We start from the raw sequence: 19,673 nt of genomic DNA on the forward strand, positions 1-19,673 counted from the left end.
CAAAGCACTGTACTAAACTGCAGTGCTATAGTGATTTTTTTATAAGCAGATATGTTCTTCAATACTTATATATTTTACTTCATTATTTTACAAGTTTATATTATTTACAAGTATGGATCATCAAATGCAACCGAACCTCTATTGATCTTACAATAAAGTTAAAAAAAAAAAAAGGTTTGAATTTTGTTTTTAGAACATACATCTTACATAAAACTTATGGTTAAGCCAGTTGTCATGCATTTTTGGGAGTGAACATTATATATTTTTAAATATATCTATCCATTATATATCCTTTCATTATTTTCTATTATATCTATTGGAAAACTGAACCCAATTTTTGAACTTTTGCTTAAGCAACTTTTCAATAACGCATAGTAACCATAAATCAAGAGTTTATCGTATAAGTTGAGAAAAGCAAAAGTTGAAAGGCAGATCAGTTAAGATTAGCTTTTAATTAAATTTAGTAAATAAGTTCTTACTTGCTGTCCTTGCTTCCTCACCAAAAAGAACAGAATGACCAAAGATTTAACATATATGATTTAACTAACTTAGGTTGAGGGATATATATACTGTACGTCTTCTTAATCTTGTTACCAGAGTTATGTGTAATAACACTAACACAGATAAGGTTGTTATGAAGAATTAGTCATTTTATAATGCCATTATCAAATGTTTGTTGAAGAGCAACATCAAAAAAAGATTGTGCTAAAGGATTAGTCATACTATTAGTTTTAATTCAGTTACAGTCTTCTGGTTTTGGGGTGGTTGTTGGAGTGGCTGTGGTGAAACTGTTTAAAGTACAGCAGGCTCTCAATTTACTAGGATCGGATTAACCGAGACACTTCAAGACTCCAAATTTAAAAAAAAAAAAAAAACCAACCAGAAATCATGAATTCAAGTAGGTATAAACAGATGTTTTGCAGTCGTAAATAAGTGACAAGAAGTGGCGTTATAAGTCGTCATTAGGAGATTATTGTGCCTATTATCTTTTGACACACATCACTCAAAAAAAGGGGAGGGGGAAAGAGACCAAATGTTTAGTGCATCGTGTTGATTGTCGTGTTCCGTCACACTGCAAAAGGACAAATTTTGTTTCGTTATTTATGTCAGGAATGTCGGAATTTCTTTTTATAGTAACTATTTTTATTTTTTTTAGAAATTGCAAAAAGGATGAGTAAACGCAAGAGAATTAAAGAAAAACTTGAAATTATTCAAAAGTTTTAAAATGGTGCATCTGTTAAATCTCTAAAGAACCATTATAATATTGGTGACCAAACCATACGTGTCATTTTAAAAAATAAATGGAAGCTATTAGATTTAAAATCGACATCGTAAAAAATAAAGGGAAGCATCGTATTAAACATGCGAGTAGTACATGGTAAGTTTTTTCATATATCGCCATACTTTTTACGTAGGTTGCTGAACATTTTTCGATACAGCAATTCCCCGACTTACGTAGTTCGGACTACCCATTTATAATTAGATGCAGTAACAGAAAACCCCAGTAACCCGGAAGTGCAAATTTATTGTTTTATGGAAGTGACCTCCACAAATGTGTTTTTAGTAAAATGTGAGCTTGTGTGTGGTGATTAACAGTGAGTTTTCACCTTAACCCTGTGCAGTTCTTTTCAGAAAATTTTATTTTGTCTGTTATCATGCCACCTAAGAGAATAAGTGACAGCAGTAATAGTAAATCTATCAAGAGAAGAAAAGCGATCGAGTTGGATCAGAAAATTAAAATAATAAGGATGTATGAAAATGGCCAAACATTAACAAGAAGCGGTGAAGTGATCGGCACCAATGAAGTCAACTATAATAACCAAGGCTACGAAATACAAATCAGTTTTTACAGTACAATAACATGCGTTTTTTCTTCCTTTTATGTTTTCTTTTCTTATGTGCCACTACGGCTACTTCACTGCTGTCCCCAGATAAAGTTTTTAATTAAACTAATTAAAAATATATAGCTATTGTTCTTCGTTCTTCTGAGGATATTATGTGGTTTTTGTAATTTTGGCATATCAGGGATATAGTAGCAATATTTTATTAGTCATTCCCGAGTTACGTAAAACAACTCATTGCATAAGATGTCCGGGAACATATCTCTTGCATATGTCGAGAACGTATTATATTTTTGGATTAACTGGAAAATCAATTATCCGGGAATTTTTTTTTTACCATCTATCCCGGAAAACAGAGTCTACTCTATTTTTAATTTTTGATTACCGTCTGCACATAATTTCTGACTAGAAATACACAGATATTCAGTTCATATGTGGGTAGAAGTGATTTATTCCTTCTTTTAATTTATCTATATTACCTATGCACCATGATGATAAAACCTAAAATACATTATCACACAATAACATCTAAAATAACTACGTTATCACACAAAGCCAGTTTCTGCCGAGCCCTACCTCCCAACACATTAAATGCAGGATGCAGTACCATGTGAATCAGGCAATTCATGTTTTTTTTTTTTTTTTTAAATAAATTTTATTTTTTTGAATTTGCATCACATGTATATATTCGGCATAATCAATGTCAGCCATGCAATTCTGCTGAAATACTACTTCATTTGCAAAAATAAAAAACACTTGTTTCCTTTCAATCGCATGAATCCACATGCGATTCAAAATCATCCTGTTATATCTATGGTTTCCTTTTCTACTATGGCAAGACTACAACTAGTTAACTAATGCTAATGAATAATATATGCAGTTCAGAAATTCTCTATCATTCAGGTTTTCATTAACGCTTTCACACTACTGCATCAACAAAGAATATTTATATGGAAAACTTATAAAATGATCTGCAAACAAAAAAAAAAAAAAAAAAAAAGTCTAAGGAAATTTGATTAGCTAAGTAATAGTTACAAATATATGCTATACAAAGATGCCTTAAAAATGCATTAGCAGAAGGCTAGTGGTGATGAGATTATTATCAAACCTAATTACTAACCTGCACTCTAAATTTCCACATCATGCCAACTTCAATGCCTGGAATGGGTCCAAAATGATTGGGAGGAACAAGAGTACATTCTTTGGTGCGTCCCACACATGCCATACCTTTACCCCAATCTCTTGTACAAGATGAATTAGCAGAGGCCATTTTTGCCTTTTTTTTACTTTCTTTCAATTTTTCACCAGCCCGCACAACTTCAGTTTCATCATTCTTACAGCTAGGGCAATACCTGAAATTGGCAATATAAATCAACTGAAGTTTCAGTTGTAGAAAATGAAAAAAAAGCAAAAATCAAATATTTTATACAATTTCATAAAATTTGCCACATTCTACTATACCAATTGCAAACACGATAGAATGCTGATTTATAAATTGTCACTAAAAGCACTATTTTTTAAATTCGTTAGTAGTATGCATATAAATAATCTTTAATAAATAAAAAAAGCACTAGAACCAAAGTGTAATTCACCTATAGCATTAATATTAGTACAGGCATGATGCAAGGGAGCAAGCTTATGTAGCATCAGTCAGGAAAAAAAAAAGAAAGAAACCTTTCACACATCCATTCCCTCTAAATATTTGTCCAGTTCCTCCTTGAATTTATTTAAACTATCAACTTCCACAACGACAGATGGAAGATTGTTCCAACAATCAACAACCCACTGGCTAAAGGCAAATTCCTATACATCTATTCTATAACTGACTTTCCTCAATTTGAATTCATGCTCCCTCAGGTTTATAATCTGAGCAAGAGGAAGAATTAGATCAAAACTGAGCTTGCTTAACCTGTTCAAGGCCTTATACACCTCAATCAGATCACCTTGCAGGTGCATAGTCTCCAGACACTGCAAATTGCAGAAATTAAGCCTTTCTTGGTAAGACCCCATTGTTCCCCTCACCAATATTGTTGCCCTTCTCTGTACATGCTCAAGCAACTCTACATCCTTCCTAAAATGAAGCCACCAAATCTATATGCTCAAGGCTTGGCCTGACCATTGCCTTATACAAAGGGATAATCACCTCCTTTTCCCTACTAGCAAAATTCCTGTGTATCATTGACAATACCCGATGACCTGCTCCGGCAGCCTGCCTACACTGCTCAGAAAATTTCATATCTGACTGCACAATTACTCCCAGGTCTTTTTCATTTTCTACCACATAAGCCACAGTAAGTGTAGTAGCAAACAGTTGGTACATTATTCTGGAGTTACTTCTACCCATATTCAGTACTTCTCAGACAATCTGCCCAACTTTTCTAAATCCTGTTACAGTAGCACACTGCCATTACTGTCATCACGAACCCTACCAACCTTTCTATCTTCTGCAAACTTCAACGTTGAGCCTGATATATCTTCATCAATATCATTTATAAATATACAAAACAACAGTAGGCCCAACACCAAACCCTGGGAGACTCCACAACATTAGTCCACGAAGAGCACATTTCATTGATTACCACTCTGTCTTCTCCCCCTCAACAACCCTTTTATCCATTATAGCTACTTGCACTTAACATCTTACTAATCCAATTTTTTTTTGTTTGTTTGTTTTTTTTTTTTTTTTTTTTTTTTTTTTTTTTTTTAATGAAAACCCCAAACACGAGAGGTATTAGAACCTATATTACTTAGCATCGTCCTTGGGTTGGGGTTGACAATACGAAAGAAGATATTTGTTGAAATTACACTTGAACTTCTTTAGACTGTAATTTTCAGGAAATACGTGTGAAGGAAGGTTGTTCCAGAAAACGGCAGTTGAATGAATAAACAAGGAAGATGAAAAGTTGGTTCTGTGAGTTGGAAGCTGGACAGTAAATGGACGTTGGTGGCACATGTTCGGACTGTTTTGAAAGAGAGAGCGGGAATTATAGAATCCAATACACAAGAACAGTGCCGATTGATGTATCTGTAGAAAAGGCATGCAGCAGAAACAGTACGTCTTTGAGACAGCGAGTGTAGAGACTCAGAGATGAGTCATTAATAAACCTAACTGCCCTCTTCTGAATGGAATCTTGAAGCCTCACAGAGGTTTTGGGGGCATCGATCCAGATGTGCGAACAATATTCCATGGTAGGGCGGATTTGCAATTTGTAGAGAGTGAACAGCTGTTTGGAAGAAAAGTAACGCCGAGAGCAAAAGAGAAAACCAAGTTTTTTAGATGCAGAGGAAGCAATATTTGTAATGTGCTTGTGCCAAGAGAGAGATTAGAAGTCAGGGTAATCCCCAAAACTGATATATCAACTTGCCTAGAAACCGGAGTGTCACCAAAGATAAACATAGGAGTAGAAGAATCCTTTTTGTGAGATATAAGACAAGACTGAGTTTTAGAAGGATTGAAATCAACTAAGTTGTCTTTGCCCCACTGCAGAATTACCCGGAGAGCGGCATTTAAGGAATTGGTAGTGCATATTCGAGAGGTTGAAGCTGATTGAGCAGGACAAGGTTTCTCAAAATGGAAAGTGGAATGCAATGTGCTATCATCGGCAAAACTATGGATAGGATTTCCAGTCAATGGAAGAAGGTCATTAATATACAAGAGGAAACGAAATGAACCTTGGGGGACACCAGCATTAGTGGAGAAGTTAGAAGACAGAGAGCCATCTACCATCACCCTCCATGAGCGATCAGAGAGAAAACTAGATAACCAATTACAAAAAACAGTTGGCAAACTATAATATGTAAGCTTGTTTAGAAGAACTTTATGCCAAACACGATCGAAAGCCTTTGATATGTCAAGAGCAACTGATTGTGTTTCACGGAAATTTTCCATAAATGGGTAACATAAGCCAGAATATCACAAGTGGATCGACACTGACGGAATCCATACTGGCGATTGTTGATCAGACGGGAGGTTTCTATGTAGGTTAAGAGTTGGCAGTTAATTGATTTCTCCATTACTTTAGAAAGAACAGAAGTAATTGTAATGGAATGATAATTAGATGGGAGGAATTTGTCACATTTTTTATGAACTGGCTCGATATGAGCAAATTTCCAAGCAGAAAAACACCTTTGGAATAAGAAAGTGAAAAAAGGCGGCAAGGAAGAGGAGTAAGTTCAGGACTACAGACATCAAGAACAAGTGAAGAAATACCATCAGGACCTGCAGCTTTCTTAGCATCAAGATTCGCCAAAATCCTTCTGACATCCTTTTGACGGAAGACCACAGGAGGCATTGAATGGAGCGTGTTGGGAATGGTGAGAGGTGTTTTGCCAAGATCATTCATACATGAGTCGGAAGAAAAATGGGATGCTAGCAGGTTAGCTTTATCCTTGGCTGAAGTGACAACAGAACCATCTGGTTTGGACAGAGGTGGAAGCAGAGATGAGCAAAAGTTGCAGCCAATAGTTTGGCAAGAAACCAGAATGCTCAATTACCATTAGAGCAAGAAGCAAGTTTTCTACTTATAGCCTGTTCAAAATCTAGTTTGGACTGATTAATAACTGCTTTACAATTGTTGCAAGCTCTGACAGAAAATGAAACTGAAGAATTAGAAAAAAGCCAATTACGATATGCAACTTTCTTCTCTTGAACAGCCTTAGCACATTTATTGGAAAACCAAGGTTTAGATAAAGGACGAGATTTTAAAGTGGAGTGTGGAATAAAGAATTCCATTTCTACAGGAATAATTTCACTGACACAATCTGAGCAAACAGTGACATTAGACGTTTTGAAACAGTAATCCGACCAAGGAAAAGAAATCTCGCAGGTTTTTTTTTTTTTAATGAAAACCCCAAACACAAAAGGTATCAAAACCTATAGTACTTAGTAATGTGCATGGGTTGAAGGAGAAGTATGGGGGAGGGGGTGCTGTAAACTTTGCTCTAGAGACTAAACATGGGTTTCACCACTTCAAGCCTCCAATAAGCAAAGTGGTGGTATTTCACCAGTTGATGAAAGTCATCTACCATCCCCTTTTGCATTCTTGTAATGTCAAACAACATGAGGTTGGGAATAGCCATAAAATAAAGGCTCCATTGGAGAAGAGACAATCACCAAGTTGTAATCTGAGGTGCCTAAAGGACCACTCACTTCAACAGTGTACTTAGAAGGGTTGTTTATGAGAAAAATATCAAGCGTGTTGGCTGCAGGTTAGGATTATCCGGTATTCTGGTAGGTAAATGAACAATCTGTGCGAGGTCATCAGTAATCTCAGCATCTTGACCAGCTGTGTCTGTGTGACTAGAAAATGGAAGCCAGCTGGAGTTGTGAACTTTAAAATCACCAAGGAAACTTACCTCACTTTTAGGAAAGTTGGACTGGAGAAAGTCAAGTTGCAAAGAGTCAAAGAGCTCCAAGTGATCAGTGGAGATGGAAGAATGGTAGAGACAACAGATGAATTTGACACAATGAGGTAGAGAGATTTTAAGCCAGAGAAGATCGAAAAGAGGAGATTCCAAATTACCAAGTCTCTGACAGGGAATATCAGAACGGACATATGCACAAGTACCACCTTTGAGGCAAAAGGAATCGTACAGCGAATAATTTGGGCAACTGAGATGAGTAATGGTAGAATCAACTGATAACTGAGATTCTGTCAGAAAAGTATATGGGGTTTGGCAGACTGCAAGTGGAAATGGACATCGTTGAGATTAGAACTGAGACCACGTATATGTGTGAAATGGAAGTGTTTGGAAGGTTGGAAGGTTTAGATCTTTTCGCAGATAAGCTTACTCTATTAGTTTGACAATTCGTGGTATATTCAATAGTAAGAAAAGGTGGGGGCCATGCTGTATGAAGTAATGAAATTTTTGGATATGGCATACACATGGTAAGAATATATTCAGATCCTTGACATAACGTGGCCTTGAATATGCCCCCTGCATACACACTACTCAGACTCCCTCCAGTCACTACCTGGCAGAGTAGAGGTAGCAAGATTATACACTAGCTGAGCTGGAAGCCTCCTAGAGAGTTACCAACAGGTTTGATCCAGTGTACTAACTAGCGGCTGGCCTGCAAACACCGTTTTAGAGCTATACCCTTGAAATGTAAGGAAGATTGGATCTCACCACGATGTCCATCATAACCTCAAAAGTCATCAGTCTTACTGCGTGATGGAAGAGATGGGGAAGGGTTGACTGGAACTTAGCTCTGGAGACTAAACATGGGTTCCACCACTTCAAGCCTCCAATACAGTACATTAATGTTCTATGCACAACAGTGTCAAAAGCTTTCCTGAAATAAAAGTATATGATATCAAAATTATTTTTTGCATCCAGTTCCTTTGTAACCACATCATAATAACCAATCAAATTTGTCAGACAAGACTTTCCCTTAACAAACTCATGCTGTGTCTGAATTATTGCTGCAGTCTTGTCTAGATGATCCTGCAATGCATCTTTATCCAGTGACTCCATTATTTTCCTGGAACAGAAGTTAAACTAACTGATATGTAATTATTCATGTCAGCCTTTGTGAAATGGCGATACATTTTTACATGTCCAGTTCAAGGATGTTCTTATAATTATGGCTAAGGGTTTGCTTACTGCCTTTGCTGCCTTCGTTAATATAAATGGATAGATTCCATCCATCCCGAATGCATTTATGTTTAACTTCAACGAATTCTCCTCCACTTTGCTCTCAGTTATTAAAAAATCATCAAGCACCCTGTTACAGTTTGGTAAACTTCTGGCATTCTCCTCCCTTAATAACTCCTCACATATGAATGTAGATGCAAAATACTCATTCAGATTGTCAGCTATCTGAGCATCCTGCTCAAGTGTTGATGATCCTCATCAACACTTGAACTCTCGATACCAAGTGGACCAATCTGATTCATCCCTTCCTTCTAGAGTTTATATAATTAAAGAAGTTTTTGCTGTTTCTTAGCATCCTTTGCCAAAATTTCTCGTAATCTGCCTTTGCTTGCCTAACTTCCTTTGTGACTTGATTACAGACTAGCTTATATCTACCATTGGTGTTGCCTGAAAATTTATATGCATCCCATGAATTTTTTTCTCCGCCACAAGTCTCATTAGTTCATCTGACATCCATTTAGGCTTAAACCTCGAAGAGTATTTCTTAATCAGTATGAAAAGCCTAGTAGCTTCCACAATTACTTCCTTGAATGCTTCCCATTTCGAATTTGCTGTTGGCAACATCATCAGTTGGTCCCACTGTACAGAATTGAAAAACTGTCTGAGACCACTGTAGTCATCTCTACGAAAGCAAAAACCCTTACCTTTACCCCGGATGGTAGTTACATCTTTAAGCAATCCATTATCAGTACACTGTGTTCACTACCACATAGTGGTTCCTTTTTCTGCTAATCTTAATGCATGAATAATCACTGCTTATAACGAGATGAAGAGTATTACCCTCTCTGGTTGACTCTCTAACATGTTGCTCAGAAAACAATCATCCACTAAATCCACAAAGGTCTTGCTGGTGTGTGAGTAACCAACTGACAAATTCCTGCCCATGCTACAAGAACTCCCCAACTTACGCAAATTCTTCTTTACGTAAGTTTTTGCTGTCCGGTGCAAACTGAAAAAAATATGGAAACGTATTTTGCATCTGTAGGGATAAATGGAGGTATTGTGAAAATATTATAATTTGAACCCAATAACACTATATACATTTTTTTTTTTGCAATTCATTCCTAGTCCTTGGAGGCTATTTATCTCTCTAAAAGATCATATTTATAATGGAAATTGCATTACCTTTTCATCGTTATCATATGTTCGGTTATAAGAATCAATTTTGAACACTTTTGTGGTATTTTTCTAAACCACGTTTCTGGAGGTCACAACCATAAAACAATTTGCACTTTATGGTTTATTGGGCTTTTCTGTTAGTGCATCTAATTATAACTGGGTAGTAAACTAGATCTTATTGCATTTGCGATAATACTGATACCTGCAATTGTGTGGGTTTTTACGTTATAGTTAAATTTGTTCCCCTTCACTGAAAACTTTAATCATATAAAAAACAAATTTTCAGAAACTTCTCTTCATTCCTCTTTCCCTTCATTATAATGATGAAGGGAAAGTGACCAACAGAAAGTGCAAGTGGTGGCACGAAACAAAATTGATTAAGAAGTACGAAGCAGGACAGAGTGTGTCACCTATTGTACAGAATTAGGTCTCACTGCTTCAACAGTGAATATTATTTTAAAGCACAGTGTGCATATAAAAGAACATGTCAAAGGATCAACACACTTAAGATCAACAGTGATCACACAAAACAGCGTTCAAGTGCTATATCGAAGATGGAACAGCTATTAATAATATGGATGGAAAATCAGATTCAGAAGAGAGTGCCCCTGAGTCTAGTGACCATTCAAGCAAAAGCAACAAGTATTTATAAAGATATTAAGGGTAAGTAAGACGAATGCCAACCCAATTTCGTGGCAAGAAACGGGTGGTTTAATAGGTTCAAGCATCACACTGGTTTCCACAACATTAAAGTATGCAGGGAAGTTGCCAGTGCAGATTCTGCAGCTGCAGAGAAATTTTGTGATATGTTGGAAAAAATTATTGATGAAGGTGGCTATTCAATGCAGCAAATTTTTAATGTTGACGAGACTCCTCTGTATTGGAAAAAAATGCCGGATCGAACGTACATTACCAAAGAGGAAAAGGCAATGCCAGGTTTCAAGGCTTCAAAAGATAGGGCCATGCTCTTGCTTGGGGCTAATGCAGCAGGAGATTACAGATTAAAACCACTGCTTGTGTACCATTCTGGAAATCCTCATGCATTTAAGGGCATCAATAAAGCCATCCTACCCGTGCATTTCTGATCAAACCAAAGAGTATGGATAATAATATCTCTTTGAGTATTGGTTTAAATGCTGCTTCATTTCCGAGGTTGAAAATTATTGCAAAGGCAACGTTCCTTTCAAGATTTTGCTTTTATTAGATAATGCTCATGGACATCCTACGCATCTAGATGATTTCAACTGGAACGTGAGAGTCATATTTCTACTGCCAAACACGACTTCAATCGTCCAACCTACGAATCAGGGAGTTTCGAATTTAAAAGCATCTTATTTAAACACATTTGCTCAGGCATTGTCTGCAGTAGATGATGAGAAAAATTTTACATTGAGACTATTGGAAATCTTACAATATTTACCACGCCATTAGCATTAGCATTAGTAGAGGCATATGATGCAAGAAAGCAAGCTTATTCAGCATCAGCCAAAAAAAAAAAAAAAAACCACAACCACTACTCCCATTTCACCCCTCAATTCGTTCGAAATACCTGTCCAGCTGAGCCTTAAATTTGTTTAGGCTATCAACTTCAACAACAAGCGATGGAAGTCTATTCCACAAACCAACTGCCCGCTGGCTAAAGGCGAATTTCCGCACATCTATCCGACATCCGTCCTTCCTCAATTTGAATTTATGCCCTCTCAGGTGATTATTCTGAGCAAGAGGAAGAATCCCATCGGCATTGAGCATGCTCAAGCCATTCAAAGCCTTGTACACCTCTATCAGATCACCTCGGCGATGCCTAGTCTCCAGGCTCTGTAATTTGCAAAACTTAAGCCTTTCTTCGTAAGAGCAACCCTTTGTTCCATTCACTAATCTTGTTGCCCTTCTCTGTACCCGTTCCAGCAGCTCTACATCCTTCTTGAAATGAGGCCTCCAGACCTGTATACAGTACTCAAGGTGTGGCCTGACCAATGCCTTATACAAGGGAATAATCACATCCCTGTCCCTGCTAGAAAAATTCCTGTATATCATTGACAAGACACCATGAGCTACTCTTGCAGCTCGTCTGCACTGCTCAGAGAACTTCATATCTGCCTGCACAATTACCCCCAGGTCCTTTTCATTCTCTACCACTGTCAGCGTAGTACCACAGAGTTGATACGTTGATCTGGGGTTACTGTTTCCCATATGTAGTACTTTACATTTGTCAATGTTAAACTTCATTTGCCACCTCTCAGCCCATCTACTCAACCTTTCCAGATCCTGTTGCAGCAGCATAGTATCAGTAGTGTCCTTAACAACCCTGCCAACCTTTGTATCGTCTGCAAACTTGGACATTAAGCCTGATACACCATCATCAATATCATTTATAAATACAGAAAACAACAATGGACCCAACACTGAACCCTGAGGAACTCCACTAATAACATTAGTCCACGTTGAGCAGTGTCCATTGATTACCACTCTCTGTCTTCTGCCACTCGACCATCCCTTTATCCATAGCAGCAATTTGCCTCGAATGCCACACTTCTCCAATTTGTGCAGCAGTCTTCCATGCGCAACAGTATCAAAAGCCTTTCTAAGATCCAAATATATAATATCAAAGTTATTCCCTGCATCCAGTTCTTTTGTGACTACATCATAGTATCCAATCAAATTGGTCAGACAAGACCTGCCCTTAACAAACCCATGCTGTGTCTGAGCTATAACTGAATTCTTGTCCAGATGATCCTGCAGTGCTTCTTTAACCAGTGCCTCCATTAATTTTCCTGGAACCGAAGTTAAACTAACAGGTCTATAATTACTTGTGTCAGCCTTTGATCCTCCTTTGTGAATTGGGGTTACATTTGCACATCTCCAGTCCATGGGTACCTCCCCTGAGTCCAATGAAACTCTCATAATTATGGCTAGGGGTTTGCTTACTTCCTTTGCTGCCTCCTTTAATATAACTGGATAGATCCCATCCACCCCGGGTGCCTTTTTTATGTTTATCCTCAACAATTTCTCCTCCACTTTCCTCTCAGTTATTAGAAAATCATCTAGCTCACTGCCAATGTTTACTTCACCTACGACATTCCCCTTCCTGAATAACTCCTCATGTGTGAATGTAGATGCAAAATACTCGTTTAGATTGTTAGCCACCTGAGCTAGATCCTCAACTGTTGAACCATCAACATCCAGTGGACCAATCTGATTCATCCCTTTCCTTCTTGAGTTTAAATAGGTAAAGAACTCTTTTCTGTTTTTCTTTGCATCCTTTGCCAAGGATTTCTCATAATCTGCCTTTGCCTGCCTAATCTCCTTTGTGACTTGGTTACAGACCAACTTATACCTATCATAGGCTTCCACGTCACCCATTAATTTGTATGTATCCCATGCATTTTTCTTCTCTGCCATATGTCTCATTAGTTCATCTGACAACCATTTAGGCCTGAACCCTGAACAATATTTCTTGGTTGGTATGTAAAGCCTGGTAGCTTCCAAGATTAGTTCCTTGAATGCTTCCCATTTTGAATTTGCTGTTGGTAACATCATCAGTTGGTCCCACTGTATAGAATTTAAATACTGTCTCAGACCATCATAGTCGCCTTTACGAAAGCAAAAACCCTTCCCTTTACCTCTGATGGTAGTTACCTCCTTGAGTAAATCCCACTTCAGCACACTGTGATCACTGCCACCCAGTGGTTCATTTATCTGCAGATTCCTAATGCATGAAGAATCACTACTGATAATCAGATCAAGAGTATTACTCCCTCTAGTTGCCTCCCGAACATGCTGGTGTAGAAAACAATCATCCAATAAATCCACAAAAGCCTTGCTAGTGTGTGAGTGACCAACCCACAAATTCCAGTCAATATCTGGGAAATTAAAATCCCCCATTATAAGACTCTTTGATTTACTGGCCCATTCTATTTCCCTGTACAGTATCTTATTATACTCATCAGAGTCATTAGGCCTATAGCACACTCCTACTCTCAATTTTGATTTACCTATGCTTATGTCACACCAAACTGACTCAACACTGCACTGTCCAGCGATGTCAACTGGCTTCACTTCCTTGGATTTTATGTGTTTTTTAACTAATAGCATAACCCCTCCTCCCTTCCTATCCTGTCTATCCTTTCTGTAGACGTTGTACTCCCCAAATTCCAGTTCTGCATTCCTTATATCTGTGTGACACCACGTCTCTGATATCCCAACTATATCTGCCTTTGATGTTTTGAGTAATACCTCAAATTCATCAAATTTATTTACTAAACTCCTAGCATTAGTGTACACGCAAGTATACATGCACCTGTTTCTATTCTTAGCTACCCTAACACAACCCATGTGTTTACTTGTAACGCAATGACTTCCAGCAGTCTCTGAAATATCCTGCATCTTGTTTTTCAGGCTTCTGCTCATTCCAATAGAAGCAGTGCAAGAATCTCTTTCACCTCTGCCAGTGGCTACTGTTAATCCATTAGTCTTTGTCTCCCCCCAAGCTAGCAGTTTTCCGACCCACCTAACACTGCCTCGATAGCATCAGCAAATATTCTTGCACCCTTTCTATTTAAGTGTATCCCATCCCTGTAGAAGCAATCTCTTCTGTTAACAAGTACAGTCCAGGCTGAAAAAAATTCTACCCCTTCAGCCTTGCACAATCTTTCCAGGGCCGAATTGATCGACAAGGCTCTCATCATATACTCCCTCCTATCGTGTCTGGGCAGAATTGCAGACACTTTCAAATTCAACCCTACTTCACGGCTTTTTTTCAACAGTGACCTGTACTTGTTAAGTAATTCCGCTGGTCTCCTACTCTTAATATCATTAGTGCCAACGTGTACAACTATATCACCTTTTGTGCCCTTAAAAGATGATATCTGCTCTACAACGTCATCAACCTTTGCCCCTGGCAGACATACCCTGGTCCTGTTCCACCTATCCTTTTTACAAAGCATGTTCCCCGTTTCCCTGACAATTCAGTCACCAACAACTACTAGTTCCTGTTGGACCAGCGCATTCTGCCTTGGGGGCTGCCTCTGTGTTGCAAGATGACCAAGTCCAAGCTCTGGTGTTGATGTGGGCAGCTGAGAGCTTGATGGGCCCCTCAATTTATTTCCTTCGAGGGCATCCACCCTGTCCTTCAAGGTCTCATATAGGCCCATAACAACTCCGAGTTGTCGCCTAATTTCCTTGCACTCCTTGCATCGTGCACACACAAAGACATCCCCCATGGCAGTATCATGTCCCGTACCCGATTGCTCCGCAAACATCAAGCAAACAGTGCATCTTAAAAGGCCGTGATTCAGGGGGCAACCGCCCCCCTCAGTTCTCCCCTGAGTCACAGCACTCCCATTAGCTTGAGCCTTTTGCTTTGCTGCTCTGGTCAGAGTCATGATTTCGATTTAAATGTCAATAAAATTACAATTTCAGAACAAAATTAAAACCTTAAACTTGTATCTTAACACAGTTATAACGCTATATTTATTTTTCGGTATCGAGTGTTATCTACGAGTTCCCTTTATATAACTTCCGTATCAAGTATGTATTAATTATTTGTTACGTTTGTACTCTAAGTCGTTATATATATATAGTTAAAAGTACAATTTAATTGACAATGAAGTTTAACAAGATTAATAGATGTACTGATTAATTGACAATATTATATTATGCACTATACTATACAAAGCTAATGTTATCGAATTCCGGATATGCTGAGTAACGAGTGTTATCTACGAAATCCCTTTATATAACTTCTGTATCAAGTTATGTATTAATTATTTATTTTTACTAATTATTTATGTTCCGTAACCTAAGTGGTTATATGTATAGTTAAAATTACAATTTAATTGCCAATGAAGTTCGACAAGATTAATAGATTTTACTGATTAATTTTCACGTAACAATGGCGGCCGTTTATGATCGGTAAACACGTGGATTTGATACCCTTTCCGATACTAAGTAATACCTACAAAATCTCTATCTAAGTTATTTTAACTTTAAGTACCGTAAATAGGAATATAAAGCTACTCTAGAAATAAGTTAATATGTCAATTTAAACTAATAAAGCAGAAAATAAATCAGAAAAAACTTCTCTATTCCAAGAGCGGCAGAAAGGCACGTCCGCACAGGAAACCCTCGACCTCAGACATGTTGTCTGAGGTCGAGGGTTTAAACATTAATAAGGCCTGGGCAGAAATTATGCACACAGCACTTTTACATAAAAGGCTTCAAAGGATTTGAAAAAGACAAATCATATGAAGGGGTTACAGATAGGATTGTACACGTTGCAGAGCTACTTCAGTTGGAGGTTGATGGCAAAGATGTGGAGGACGTAATAGAGGAAGAGAAAGAATTAACTAACGAAGAACTTATTGACTTGCAGACAGCGATAGTGAAAAAAGAAAATGCTGACGAAGCTCAAAATGAACCAAATGAGGAAGCTGAGATGCTTCATCACTAGAGAGATGGCAATTGGCATTTCGTGAAACTGCATCGGCAATGCTGAGGTTTGAGAAGATAGATCCTTACAGCGAACGATTCTTAAAAGTTAAAAGAGGGGTGAATGATATTCTTGCTTCTACAAAGAAATCTACGACGAAAAGAAAAAAGCCACTGTCCAGTCATCCATTAATATGTTCTTTCGGTTGAGCGGCCGACCCCTTCTAAATCTGCATAGCCCTCAACTTCCGCAGCGGTGTCCTTATCAGCTGAAAACGTAGATTCTGGCAACGATGCTTGAGAGGTAAACCTACTGACGTTATGCCTGTCTCCTCTTTTTTTTTTTTTGTGATTTTATAATTTTGAAATTTTTTTTAGATTTCAAAATTATAAAAAAAAAATAATTGTGAAATTATAAAATGCCCGCTTTTGTAATTTTTCCTGTGCATGAGATAAAAAATTGAATAAATACAATATATAATTCTATTTACATGTTCGTCAAACATTTCTTTTTTGATTCAATCAATTCAGCAAGCAGTTGCGAATGATGTACAAGCATGGGAGAAATTCCAATTTATGTAGAGTGCCGCAGAACGCAATCCTTACATATGTCGGGGAGTTGCTGTATTTCTCTGTATAATTGTTCATTGTAGTCATCAGTCATATAACACACTCCTACTCTCACTTTTGCTTTCCCAGTGCTTATGTTACTCCAAACTGACTCAACATTGCACTGTCCACCTATGCCAACTGGATGCACTTCCTTAAAATTTTGTGTTTCTTAACTAACAGCATAACCCCTCCTCTCTTTCTATCCTGCCTGTCCTTCCTGTACACATTGTACTCCCCAAATTCCAATTCTGCACTGCTTATATCTGTGTGACACCATATCTCTGATATCACAACATCTGCCTTTTATGTCTTGACCAGCACTTCAAGTTCATCAAATTTATTTACTATTCTCCTAGTATTGGTGTACATTTGTCTCTTCTCCAATGTAGCCTTTATCTCATGGCTATTCCCAACTTCATATTGTGATGACCTGAGAGATTTCTTTTCTTCTTTTCCTTGGTTGAATTACTGTTTCAAAACTTCTGACGTCACCGTTTGCTCAGATCATGTCAGTGAAATTATTCTTACAGGAATGGAATCCTTTATCCCACACTCCACTTTAAAATCTCGCCCTATACCTAAACCGTGGTTTTTCCAATAAATGTGCTAAGGCTGTTCAAGAGAAGAACGTTGCATATCGTAATGGGCTTGTTTCTAATTCTTCAGTTTCATTTTCTGCCTACACCAAAGCTTACAAAAAGTGTAAAGCAGTTATTAATCAGTCCAAATTAGAGTTTGAACATGCTAAGAGTAGAAAACTTGCTTCTTGATCTAATGGTAGCTGAGCATTCTGGTCTCTTGCCAAAGCTATTGGCCGCAACTTTTGCCCATCTCTGCTTCCACCTCTGTCCAAACAAGATGGTTCTGTTATCACTAAAGCCAAGGATAAAGCTGACCTGCTAGCATCCCATTTTTCTTTCAACTCATGTATTAATCATCTTGGTAAAACACCTCCCACCATTCCCAGCATGCTCCATTCAATGCCTCCTGTGGTCTTCTGTCAAAAGGATGTCAGAAGGATTTTGACAAATCTTGATGTTAAGAAAGCTCTAGGTCCCGACAGTATTTCTCCACTTGTTCTCAAAACCTGTTCTTCGCCACCTTTTTTCACTTTCTTATTCCAAAGGTGTTTTTCCTTCTGCTTGGTAATTTGCTCATATCCAACCAGTTCCTAAAAATGGTGACAAATCCCTCCCATCCAATTATCATCCCAATGCAATTACTTCTACTCTTTCTAAAGTAATGGAGAAATTAATTAACTGCCAACTCAAACTACCTAGAAACCTTCCGTCTGATCAACGATTGCCAGTATGGATTCCATCAGTGTCGATCCACTGGTGATATTCTGGCTTATGTTACCCATTTATGGACTAATTCGATGGAAAAGTTCGGTGAAACACAAGCAGTTGCTCTTGACATCTCAAAGGCTTTCAATCGTGTTTGGCATAAAGGTCTTCTAAACAAGCTTCCATCTTATGGTTTGCCAACTAATTTTTTGTAATTGGTTATCCAGTTTTCTCTCTGATCGCTCACTGAGGGTGATGGTAGATGGCTCTCTGTCTTCTAACTTCTCCACTAATGCCGTTGTCCCCCAAGGTTCAGTTCTTTCCCCCACTCTTTTCCTCTTGTATATTAATGACCTACTTCCATTGACTGGAAATCCTATCCATAGTTTTGCTGATGATAGCACATTGCACTTCACTTATCCATTTTGAGAAACCTTGTCCTGCTCAGTCATCTTCAACTTCTCAAAAATCTGCTACCAATTCCTTAAATGCCGATCTCCAGGTAATTCTCCAGTGGGGCAATGACAACTTAGTTGATTTCAATCCTTCTAAAACTCAGTCTTGTCTTATATCTCACAAAAAGGATTCTTCTACTCCTATGTTTATCTTTGGTGACACTCCGGTTTCTAGGCAAGTTGATATATCTCTTTTGGGGATTACCCTGACTTCTAATCTCTCTCTCTTGGCACAAGCACATTTTAAATATTGCTTCCTCTGCATCTAAAAAACTTGGTTTTCTCTTTTGCTCTCAGTGTTACTTTTCTTCCAAACAGCTGTTCACTCTGTACAAATCGCAAAATCTGCACTACCATGGAATATTGTTCGCACATCAGTTTCATGATTCCATTCAGAAGAGGGCAGTTAGGTTAATTAATGACTCATCTCTAACTGAGTCTCTCCACTCGCTGTCTCACAGACGTACTGTTTCTGCTGCATGCCTTTTCTACAGATACATCCATGGACACTGTTCTTCTGAATTGGCTTCTATAATTCCCGCTCTCTTTCAAAACAGTCCGAACACGTGCCGCCACCAGCCAACATCCATTTACTGTCCAACTTCAAACCCACAGAACCAACTTTTCATCTTCCTTGTTTATTCATTCAACTGCCGTTTTCTGGAACAACCTTCCTTCACATGTATTTCCTGAAAATTACAGTCTACAGAAGTTCAATCCAATGTCAACAAATATCTTCTTTCGTCTTCTCAACCTCCAACCAAATCACAGTGCTAAGTACTATAGGTTCTAATAACTCTCGTGTTTGGGATTTACATAAAAAAAAAAAAAAAGACATGCACCTATTCTTAATCTTAGTTATCCTAATACAGCCTATGTATTTATTTGTTCCATGACACCCACCATTCCCTGAAAACCCCAGTACCCTGCCCTCCATTCTAATAGAAGCAGTGCAAGAATCATTTTCGCCTCTGCCTGTGGCTACTGTTAATCTTTTAGTGTGTGAATCCCCCCACCACAAGCTAGCATAAATTAATACTGATTCAGTTTTAATATGCATTTATATGTATAATAATAATAATGTATGTTAATAACAATTATAAAAGTACTTTTTTATAATACAGTGCATTCTGGTTATTTGGGCCACCAGTTAATCGGAGAAACCATTTATTTGGGACAAATCTTAAAAAAAAAAAAAAACAGCCATGGTTTTCTTCGCTTAATTGGGACAACATGGCCTTTAATCAGGGCAGGAGACTGCAGCATTCAAGATTACC

The 19,673-nt window shown here is 37.9% G+C and overlaps 1 protein-coding gene across 1 annotated transcript in view; it reads right to left on the bottom strand.

The window, feature by feature from the left end:
• LOC150086319 (E3 ubiquitin-protein ligase UHRF1-like) overlaps nt 1-19,673 on the bottom strand; it is a 105,980-nt gene that overhangs the window by 29,147 nt on the left and 57,160 nt on the right. The window contains exon 8 of the mRNA XM_090374489.1: nt 2,962-3,193. Within this exon, the coding sequence (XP_090230615.1) occupies nt 2,962-3,193 (232 nt within the window). The remainder of the gene's footprint in view (nt 1-2,961; nt 3,194-19,673) is intronic.

The sequence above is a fragment of the Mastigoproctus giganteus genome, chromosome 5, assembly GCF_048544385.1.
Source record: "Mastigoproctus giganteus isolate SK-2022 chromosome 5, ASM4854438v1, whole genome shotgun sequence".
Taxonomy (NCBI): Eukaryota; Metazoa; Arthropoda; class Arachnida; order Uropygi; family Thelyphonidae; genus Mastigoproctus; species Mastigoproctus giganteus.